The 11,826-nt window shown below is 36.6% G+C and overlaps 1 protein-coding gene across 1 annotated transcript in view; it reads right to left on the reverse strand.

The window, feature by feature from the left end:
* Positions 1–2,428: 2,428 nt before the first annotated feature.
* ZCCHC8 (zinc finger, CCHC domain containing 8) overlaps positions 2,429–11,826 on the reverse strand; it is a 13,205-nt gene continuing 3,807 nt past the window's right edge. The window contains exons 6-13 of the mRNA XM_010282204.1: positions 11,239–11,304; positions 9,255–9,315; positions 8,643–8,785; positions 7,726–7,868; positions 6,850–6,965; positions 5,664–5,747; positions 4,693–4,807; positions 2,429–3,941 (exon numbers count right to left, since the gene is read on the reverse strand). Of these exons, the coding sequence (XP_010280506.1) occupies positions 3,127–3,941; positions 4,693–4,807; positions 5,664–5,747; positions 6,850–6,965; positions 7,726–7,868; positions 8,643–8,785; positions 9,255–9,315; positions 11,239–11,304 (1,543 nt within the window). The 3' untranslated portion in view covers positions 2,429–3,126. The remainder of the gene's footprint in view (positions 3,942–4,692; positions 4,808–5,663; positions 5,748–6,849; positions 6,966–7,725; positions 7,869–8,642; positions 8,786–9,254; positions 9,316–11,238; positions 11,305–11,826) is intronic.

Here is an 11,826-nt window from a genome sequence, read left to right on the forward strand (position 1 = left end):
CTAAGTCTAATAGTTCATGCTCTAATCTATAACAGGATTCAGGAATAGCGTCTAAATACCATATCCAGACAGCCCAAATGCCAGGCAAGGCCTCGTAACCCAGGGCTTTCCACTGACTCCCTCCAAGCAGCTCCCAGCTCCGTGTTTTCTTAGTCCATTGCCAGCAGTCTACTGCAGTGCCTGCCTTTGCCCATCAACATCCCACTTGTCATACAGATTTTGACTATACAGGAAAACATTCATACCACCTATTTATTAATTATATTGATATCGTTAGAAAAGAACGAGCACTGGTTATCAAATGACACTTGACTTACCCCACAAACATATTCAAGACAGACAGGGATAATACCAATAAAACTGAGGAAGTCTAAAACATCTGCCAATGGTTTTGCAAAAGCACAAAAGCAATATAAAAAAAAATTCTGACCAGACAGACAACTCAGTATTTACAAAAGCCTAGAGTCTTTCATTATGTTAAAAACCAAGATAGTTAAATGGGAACAATCCCAATTGTAGGAATTTTAATTCAAGCATGTATGCAAGTGTGACAGCATGGGGGACATGCTTCCAATTGTAGCAGACTACAGGTGAAGGAAAAAAACATATGCTGACTTGAACAACTAGTCAGTCCAGTCACTTTGGACAAAAATTCCACTGGATATAGAATGTGGACCCAAACACAGTCCATTCCTGGCCCAAGCCCACCCCAATAATAGATAACAAAAGACATCATCTTCCAAAAATGAAAAAAAAAAAAAAAATCTGCATGTCCACGTAGTTTGTGTGAAGCAAGTAGAAGAGTGGCCAAAGTGATAAAAATGCTGAACAATTTAAAATTCAAAGCGTTATAAAACTAAGGATTTAATATATTTAAACTAGAATTTACCATTATGTTAAAAGCTGTGTTGCTGAAATGACTGTACCCTTACTCTAACACCTTCAGTATAAATCTTGGAAGCAATAAAGTTTAACAGCTACTTTAGTGAGAACTCTGGGAATTAGTACAAACATTGAGGATTTATCTATTCTGATCAATTAGGTGGAAGGGTGATTTATTATGAATTTATTGTGAACACAGTGCTAAAGGGTACTAAGCATATAAAGATACTTTCAGCTTGTGGTTTCTGTAGGAACACAAGTACTCCTATAAAGTTTAAGCTACATGTCCTGCTAAAGCAGCATTTCATAAGAGCTATTAAAAAACGATCTTCTAAGGTGTGGAAGGAGAACTGCATGTTTAAAATATGAGCACCTCAACACACCCAAGGGGTGTGTACACTTGAAATCATTACCTCATGCCCTGCATCACATTGTTATCCACATGTGAATGAGGCAGCACACAGCACGTCATGGCTTGTGTAAGCTGTCATTACTAGCTCTTAACTCCATGGGAGGAAGAAACATGGAGAAAGTACAAGATCTCTGTATGCTTCCCAATAGAAATTTCTTTGTAAAGTGTGTAGAAACTGGAAGCAACTTACTATTTCATTATCCATTCCCGTTACAGAAAGTAATACTACTTCTCCTATAAAAGATGGATTTTTTTTTTTAAAGTGCCTTTCATTTTAGCACATACAGTGAACATTTACCTTGACCACTGCTTTCCAAGTGCAACCAGATAAATTGAACTTGTATATGCTGCAAAAAATTTTTTTCAGCCTCTCGGAAGACAAGCAGTACATATATAAAGACACTTGGGGTTTCCCCTCCTGTAAAGTTTAGAGAAAAAAAAGGAAATAAATATAAAAGCTTTAACTACAAAAAGCCCAAGGTTCTCTTAAGCGTTCAAATGCAGGGTGTACTAGTATCATACATTATAAGGACCTCTGGGAAACACCTACCATCTGCAAGGCTGAGAATTTTAAAGAGTAAGTTGTCTCTGAAGTTATCTTATCAAAAACACCTTTGAGCATCCCCACTTCACAAGTCTTTTCTTAGATACTTGAAAATACTTTATTTTGCTATGCATCTTACTAGGCTAGGAAGACCTTTTTTCCTGCATTTATGTAAGGACAAATGTTTTACCAGCGCCAACGAATACTGTTAGGTCAATCTAGTACTCCCTCTGTTGGCAACGCAAATAATGTACAGTCATTTCACCTACAGGTCCCTCTGAAGACAATTCAAAGCAGAGAAAAAGTGTTAGAACAATTAATTAGCAGAATTATAACACTGTTAAGCTTTCAGAAGTAGGCAATTCTTCAGATATGAGAACTGAATGGTATGGCAAGCTTCTATTTAAGTAGCTAAAATAATTTTAACAGCTTCCTGATTTTGAAAACCTGAATCTATTAGCTGTGACCCTTCCTAAAATATTTACCTTTATTCATCCTCATTTTAATCAGCCTGTTTTTCTAATTATATTCAGCAGCTAATTTTCAAACATCAGCAGTTTGATGGTTTAGGTCTCAAATTAAAAAAAAAATTCTTTATATAAAAGCTCATTTATTAAACCTCTGTACACAACAATGAACATGTATGTACAGCAAGTTTACATGAAGGATGATGTTACAAAAGATACAGTGGTAATTAAAACTGACCCACATAAATAATTTATAAAAATATTTGAAATGGTGAAGATAATGTTGGTAATCCCTGATTATGTTCATCCGATTGCCAGGATTTTAATGTGGGAAATCTTAATGTTAGACCTTTTAAAAAACATTCAGAATATATTAAACTTATCTACAGGATAATTAGCAAAATGTATAAAGTATAGATTATTGTACAAAGGACAGATATTAAAAAAATCACCAATCCACCTGAAACTCAAGAACAATATAAATCTTAGCCAAAGTAATGAACAGCAAACCACAAACTCCTCTTTTTAGAGTTTCATGTATTGGCAAGTAAATTGCTCTTAACAAATCAGTAGTCCTGTTATTCCTTACTGGAAGGATGCAGTTTGGGAAAATTATTCTGTATTTTCTGGCTGCATTGGTGGTCCTGGTCAATACAGAAGCCCTGCGCTGACTTGAGTTCCAAGGAAGAACGGGGCAGAGCTGTATTTGTCAAGATTTTCTCCTTCCCACAAAAGGATGAGGAAGGTTGTCAGTTTGTAAAATTGGAGGAGGAGAGAGAAGGAAGCAGGGATTTGGACATAATGAAACAAAAGACGACCAGTTAAGATGAAGTCTTTTTCTTTTGCTGGTTTCTTGGGGAATTTTTTAACACGCTTCTTATTCGTAGATAAACACCTGTTGATTCTGCCATATTTTCAAATTCAAATGGTGTTATGCCTGCAGCAAACTTGCTCATATCAGGAACAAGACTGGAGTTTTTTGCAGATGATTCAATGCTTCTGACCACTTTATTACCACCTGTATTTTCTCCATCGTTAACCTCATGGCTGGGAGCAGGCATGGTGCTATCCAGCAAGCCTTCAGAATCTGTATTATCAGGATTTTCCTTTAAGGTAAGTAAACTATCTCCTGGATTAGGACTAGTTATAGAATGTTCATTTTCTGGTATCTGTTCACTGATGTCAGAAAACCTAGTTTCCACTGTAATCACCTTATCAGATGATCTTACTTCTGCAATGAGATCTACTTCGTTCCTAGATGGTGATGATGTAACAGAATTTCCAGTTAAAGGTGTATCAACAGGAATATCAGAGTCACTGTTTGTGCTTTCTGCCTGCTCTAGTGCTGCCCAGATTAATCGCTGCTGTTCCTCTAGCTCTTCCAAAGTCAGAGTATCCTCATCCATGATCGCATCCACTATTTTTGGCTGAGGAACATCACCGGAAGGATTCAATGGTGGAGTAGTCCTAGGAAGAGGAGGGCGGCTGGGTGTCGAAGGTTGAGCTGATGTATGATTTAGCGGCGGTGTTCCTCGTGGTAAAGGAGGAGGAGTTGACATCGATGGACGTCCAGGTGGCAGTGGAGGTTGGAACTGAAAACTGTTATGAGTTTGAGATCTTTGTGACAATTCCAGATCTAGAAGCAGATTGAAAGACATCTATTAGAATCTGAAATCTGACTAGGAAAAGATTCAAAGTGCCAAAGCTCTGATTAACTAGAAGACCTATGTCTCCTCATCCTTCGTTTTCAGCTGAGATAAACTTTTTGAAGGTTTTAATATCCACTGAAACTATGTTTTTGGGGATTTTAACTCTACTAGCCATTCAAACAAACAAAAAAGGAAGATAAAATACTCTTGAACGTATTGAGAACAAACTTATTCCACACTGCGACACACTGAAGGATTTCCTCATAGGAAATCCAAAAGGAAAGCCAGAAGTTTCTCCAGCTATTCCAGTATTTAAACAACACTGTAAGTCCTCCTCCTCATTTTTAAGAATTTGTGAGCTTGTAACATCCTACGTTATTTCATCCAAATATTTAAGGATTTGGAGGTCTTCATAACAGAAGTTTCTTTAGGCCACACCTGATGTAAAGAGATCAGAATTTGTAACCTAACATTCCAATTGCTCTGAGCACACTTGAAACCCCCTGCTTGGTACGGAAAGATGTGACAGTCACAGCAACAGAGAATGCTTACTGTAGAGAGGCCCAAATGCAACTGTAATAGGACACTGCTAGCATATGTTAGCAGTTACATTAACTACCACCATATTGAATACTAACACATTAGTTTCTCTTTACAAACACTGACGTTTCAATTCAGAGCAAGTTATTTTGAAAATAAAAATTGAAACTAGGAAAAAAAATTGCAGAATAACTATACCAGAATCTAGGTCCATGTCAGCTGCTGGTACCTCCAAAATGTCTTCTCTTGGTCGTTTTGAATGATGAGCGCTTGACTGAGATGCAGCCCTTTTATTGCTAGATTTGGGACTTGGCTGAAGAGAAATTATCCAGGAAAACAAAAGAAATTAGTATTAAATTGTACAAGGTAACATTTCCAGCTGTAAGAACATACTTAAAGTGATTTCATAACTATACAATCGTTTGGTGACCCAGTGTGTAAACCAGACTTCAATAAGTTTGAGATATTTAATGCAACTGAACAGAACTCTAGTCTTGTTTAAGTTTAAGCAGCAAAAGAAAAGACAGTCTTCATTCCCAACACAGGATTACCACCAAGTTTACACCTGGACACCTAGATCTTAGGAAACCATCACAATGCAAGTATTGCACGTCCCTTTCTGGCAGGCTTAGAATTTACCATTTAATTCCATATAATATTATACTTTGGGAATGAGAGCACAGCATATATCTTCCATCCTTAACTGGAAGTATTCTGCAGTAGATAACACTAGGCTAGAGTCACGTTAGAGAAGACCCAAGAATGATACAGGACAGGACTACCATGTGTTTTCTCAAGTCGTCATCATCATCATCATCCTAATACTTTAAATCATGACTATGGCAAGTAAGCTTTTCAGTTATTAGGGAGGTCTGGAACTAAGACCATTTTCAGGCTGTAAAAGTTTATTGCAACCTTTCTTCACAACTGTTTATCAAATATTGCACAATTGGGATCTGCTTATATTAATTAAAATAATGGAATTTGTTCTACAAATGAAGCTCCTTTTTGTTAGAACAGATAAGCCAAGCATCAGCATTTCACACCTAGTAGTGTCAATGAGAAAGTTTATATCTTCTTTTTTTCACAAGGGGATAAACAAGAGATCATTGCCTACATTAACTATAAGACAATTTTTTTTTTTTTAAATAACAATGAGATATATTCACCGCATGAAAATTAGAAAGGTAGTTGGCAAAAACATCCTTCTGCTGAGATGGCTGCATGGGGATGGAACCAAATATCTGCCACTCCTACAGCAAAAAAGAAAGAGAGAACTAACATTGCATATGGTTGCCTAATAACGTGACAGAGAAACACAGAGATTTAACAACCCAAGATGAATTCAAGTTCTCATCAAAAGCCTCATTTATCAGAGCAAACACATCTTGGGTAACAACTTATGGCAAATCAAAGTACTCTCACCTGTGAATGCAAACAACTGATACAATGCACTATGACTGGGTAGTAAGAATAATAAAAAAAAAAATCATCACTTTTACAAAATGTCTTGTTAACCATTTCATAGCAACTACTCTTCAACATTAGTAACACAACTATGAACTTCCCCTTGAACTAACTGTTCAGACAAAAAAGACTTACTTTGAAAAACAGTTAATTTTTAGTGAAAACTGAAAAAAACTTGAGGACAGAACTTTGGTTAAGAATACCGAATGAAAAAGCGTATTTGGAAGCCACTAAATGGGCAAATGTAAAGCTGCAAAAGAAAATGTACAAGTACTTCTTTTTAATGCATAGGCATTAACACCAGTGATGAAGTTCACTAACAGCAGGTTAACATGCTTCTGAAAATAAAAGTTCAGCAGCAGCAGCCACAGGAGATTACTTGTGCGCTTTATGCTTAAGACGGCACCCACTACATGGGTCTTCAGATACAACTCGTTTTGTTTAGCTGTTACAAGCTTCCCAGAGATTGCGCAGTGGTCTGATGTAGTTTTCTATAGTTGAAATTGTATTTATGGTAACATCCACAGTAATTTTCATATTCCAAGAACATTCAGAAAATTTAGATGTATGGAAGAAACAGGCATTTGTGTGTCAAGTTTTGTATTAAAAAAATAAAAAAATTTAATCCTTCCAGGCTCCTGTTGGTCTCATAATGGAAATAATCACCATACAAGCACTGTCAGACACTACCCACAAGAGCTGTGACAAGTATCAGATAGATGGATGTCATGCCAATTACTTCAACAGCCCCCAGCCCCAATCCAGGGCTTAAAAATAAGAGCCTGTTGAAAGAAAATTGCCAGATGCAGAATACAAAACATTAAAATTAGATAAAAGCAATTAGTGTTACTCAGCATGTTGTTTAGAAGGCAGAAGACAGCCACTTACATCTGGGATCCCACTTGGAGTGGATATATTAAAGCCTGGATAGTTTATCAACTTAGAGACATCGTAAGTGATGCGTTTTGGTTGATGAGATCCTTCGTCTTCTGTTCCACCATCATCTATAATGAAAAATAATTATTATTGATCCTAATTAAGGTTACTGAAAATCCACAAGATTTGAGAACAGGATTTTAGGTTTTCCAATGTAAGTATTGATAGAAGGCTTTGTAATCCACAAAGGCACTAACAGTGACCAAATCTATCAGATACATTCATGAAGCTTCCCCAGAAACCTCACTGGGTATTCATAATACTGCTACTTTCGGTGCACCATGACTAGCCTCAGAATTTGGCATCAAGACTGTTCTCTGAGATGCAGCATAAATGTTGGTCATCAGTAAAAAGCTGGTAAATTACTTGGTAAGTTGAATTTCAAGAAATGTATTCTTTGCTTGCTGGTGGTCTTCTTACTCTTTATTGTGTAAGTTACTGAACTTTAGAAAGTATTACAGTTTCTTTCATAAAACAGAAAAAGAGAGGCTTCTTAAAAAAAGGAAGAGGGAATTCCTATATGTAGGAATAGGCTATTTGCAAGTCCTCCGTGTTCTAATAGCAAGGGTTGATTAAAGTGAAATCACACTGACAAAGACTCTTCATCTATGCAATCCAATCATTATAAAAGTTGTTTCATCTAGCTATGATGTGACAATGCAAGAGGAGTACATGACTTTAGAGAAGAAAACTTGATTTACAACTTTCTCATTCTTCCATAAGGAAGATGAAGGTTTACAAGCTACGTACTTTATTGCCTCCTGAAGAGGGTGAAGCCAGTAAATAGCCTGCATACTGAAAACCGCATTCCCACAGCACATTCCTTACCTTTTCCATCATAAAGTGCAAGTCCCGAGTGCTCCATTTCAGCCTCCTTGAGCCAACCTGGAGGATAACCCAGCTGACGCATGCGATATATAAATGGAGGAAGACTCTTATCTGTGACACCAAGCGCATCTTGAAGTTCCCCACTAAGTTAAGAAAACAAACAGAAAACAAAAAGTCCTCCAGTAAAATCCATAATTGAGTTTTGACAAAAGGAAGTTACTAACATTTTGCTGAATTTTAAACTATCAAGCTAAAGTAACTTAGTTTTACCTCAAATTATGTTGCCTGACAATCCCAGATAAAACAATTTTAGATGAAAACCAGCTCTGATGTTAAAGATACAATTTAACGCTTTAATTTCTCGCTACAAGTGTACATATGCCTAAACATTTTATGAGAATTAACTCTACGCTGAGAACAACTTACTCAACTTGATCCTGGCCTTAACTGTAGCTATCATGATAAGGAGGGTGGAACTTAATACAACACTAAGTATACTAGTGATTTCTTTGGAGACTGCTACAGCCATATTATGATTTTTTAAAACATTCTGAGTAGAGAAAAAGGAAGGGACACTCAAAGCTCAACATTTTCAGAATCTTGTATGCAGTTTTAGTTTATTAGGGACATAATGTATTTGCAATTTGAGTAAAAAGTAAAATTTGTCTCCCTACATTAGGGAAAGTGCCATGGGAAAGGGTAGGACTATTAAGCTAGCAAGAAGTTTTCATTTGAAAAATATCTGTGCAATTTATTAGAGAAAGTTGTATTTAGCAAACAAATTTGAGCATAATACACCCATATTTAAGAGTAGCACATGGACTTATAGAACTCTGGAAAGTGATGTCTGGCACTCCAAAGGCAGAAAAGGTATTCCAGAAATGTAGTGCAACAGCTAATGGAAGGAAAAGAGATACCTAATTACTCCTGGTTTAAATTTTCCAAACCTCTCTTCTACTTCTTCTGCATGGTAACGCTGCTGAAAATTCTGATTGCTCGCTTCACCACAAGCTTCCATAAACTCCTTTCTCTTCTCACTTATACGAGCTGCATTTCGTGGCTTAAAGATAATACAAGTAGGAAGTTTAGATTTGGACAATTTACAATTTATGCACTCCTTCACCCAACAAAAGCTGGTACTCCTTGCCCTCAGCATGCTTAATCGTTTATGACACAGCCATGTGATACAACTACAGTTGTAATGAAAACTACACAGCGAAAACCCACGACTATTTGCACTGGATCTAGTGGAGCCCTAAACAGCAGCTTAAGACTTTTCAAACTGAAAAATGTCCCTCCATAAATTAAAGGAGACATTCAAAACATTATGGTACAAAGTTAATTTATGTTCTGATTTAGTATGTTAAAATTTATGTGTCAATCTAATAAGTATAATCTAATCAACAGAGATGAATAACCATTTGTACATCCTGACCCTGATGAATCTATTTTTTTTTAATTGGTGCAGTTACACTGAAACATTTATTGGAGAGTAGCAGCAGTCTTTTGAATACTGATGTAGACTTTACCTTTGGACAGTCTTTCATTTGATGGTCTTCAGAACCACAATTGAAACAATGCGGTTTTGGCCTGCTTAAAAAATGCACAAGAAATTAAGCCTGAAAATAATTTTGCAACATTAAATGCACTTAATTATTTTAAATCTTATTAGATTTTTAGCTTTAGACTCAGAAAGAAAAAAATGGAACCATTGCTTGCTGATTTCATATGCTCTCTTCTGCTTCTCTTAAATTGACTGCTTAATGTCAATCTTTGAAATAGAGGAACAGAATACTGTTTATTTCACAGTCTAAGGAGAACACAAGAAATGAGAAAAAACACAGACACAGCATTGGGGGGGAAGGGGAAGAGAATACATGACAGCATGTGCAGTGGAAAGAAAAAGAAAGAACTAAAATTACAGTGGAAAAGTGGTACTTCCAGGCAGAAATGGAGCTTTTATAACCCATATAATATAATCTATTTCCTTTAAGAGGAAATAGAATAGTCATAGAATAATTCAGGCTGGATCTCAGGAGATCTCTAATCCAGACCCTTAATCAAAGCTGCGTCAGCTGTGAGATCAGACCAGGTTGCTCAGGGCTTTATTCAGTTGGGTCTTTAAAATCTCTCAGGATGGAGACTGCATAACCTCTTTAGACAACTTGAGCCTGTAGTTTACTGTCCTAGAAGTGGAAAAGCTTTTCCTTATATCATGCTGCAGAGAGAAGAGTATTCACTGAAGGATTTCACCTTCTGATCAAATATGTAAAAATTTTCCAAGATAGTGCCAATAAACGAAACCAAAACCTACATGCTAAAGCTTATGCTATATCCAGAGGAAGGAAAGTGAAGATCTTAATACTTTTAACTCTAGAGTACAGATAAGGAACCCCTCAATTTAATATGCCTATAGTACATTAATACCTCTATTTCTCTTTTAATGCTTGTATCATTAGAGGTCTGATCCTTGTTACAATACTGAGAATCAGTTACTAATAGAAACAAGTAGGAGAGCATGACTACTGCTTTAGAAAATCCTGGTCCACAGTTTGAACAAGTTATGCACACTGAAAACCTTCAGTGGAACTGCAGCTGGCTTCAAGCTTAATTTTCCTTGTAAATTCATATCAAACATTCATGGCAAACATTTTCAACATTACAGGGGGGAAAACCCCAATCTCTTACAAGATTTTAGAGAACAATTTCTTTTCTGAACATTCATTTTTACCAAATTAGGATGGAAACCAGGAGTGGAGACAAAAGGGTGACACAAGGATGAGTGCCCAGGGTAACACACACACATGCACACACTCCAACCTCTTGAAGCCTCTAATTAGAAAAAGTGAAACACATCATCTACTTCATCTTGACATAGTATTCAAACAGAAAGCTTCTGCGGTGATCCAAGTATTTTATCACCATCCCGTATCATGAGCACAACCCTTACATCTGCTTTCCATTCAGATGGTAGTATTTCTAATCAAACCACAGTTTAAAACTCAGCATGCCTCTCTACCTTTGAAATGCCCACTAAAAGCTTGCCTGGTTGTCATTACATCTGAAATCAGTGACTTCAGATGCTATGAAGACCACACAAGCTGTCAGCTGGAAACTCTATTCACTTTACTTCTTACCTCCCGTAAAAACTATACAATCAACTCTAAGATCAGTCTGTCTTAAAACCCTATAAAATACGTCAGACAGGAGTTGTTCCACAAAACAGTAAGAATGATGATAGTACACTAGTACATGGATGACAAAGCAATCACTAACAAGGCAAGCAGCAGCAGAACTGAACATAAACTTCAGAAAGTTTTTACATGTTGATTTTGGGCCATTCCTAAAAAAAGTCAATGAACAAGAGACCCACTGACTGCGAACCTCAGCACTGGTTTACTTAATTTAAACTCATTGCTCAAGTTTGTTCAAGGGTTTAGTATACTGGGGAATAATCACAGCGTACATCTGAACTTTTCAGCTCAAAACTTTATATTTAAGAGTAATACAAACCTTTTGGGTTTTACTTGTATTTCTTGTCCATCTAGGGAGAGAATCTGGCTGAAAACTTGCTGATATCTTTAGATTTCAATAAGGAACTGCTACTGGATGAAGCAAAATTTCAATCTTGTTTACAGTATCAGTGAAAACCTAGTAGTGCTTTGAATAGAATACTGACTCTTCTAGATTAAGTTACAGATGGGTCCTTGATACGAAGTCCACGGTATAAACTACAAAATTGCATCTACTATAAACTATTTGCTAAGATGGGCTTACATTGTTGCCTCCTACACAATTTCTATCCAATAATCAATTTTGTTCTTTATCAGCACTTGCTAAAACTACAATCCTCTTGTTTATAGGCAGAAGTTTCAAGTTAACAATTCTGATACACTTCACAGCAATCTTATTAGTAACATATTTTGATAGAGTTTCAAAAAATACAACTCACTTCTCAAGTAGGTGGAGACAGGTCATATCATACTACTTGTGTTTGCTTCTGGACTGCAATGCGTCAGCTGCTCTGCCCATCTGTCTAAAAATGTATGAGAAGACAAGAGGGCCGCAAGCGAACTGGCATGGTAAAGACTAACAGGTTCA

Source organism: Phaethon lepturus, unplaced genomic scaffold (assembly GCF_000687285.1).
Source record: "Phaethon lepturus isolate BGI_N335 unplaced genomic scaffold, ASM68728v1 scaffold57382, whole genome shotgun sequence".
Taxonomy (NCBI): Eukaryota; Metazoa; Chordata; class Aves; order Phaethontiformes; family Phaethontidae; genus Phaethon; species Phaethon lepturus.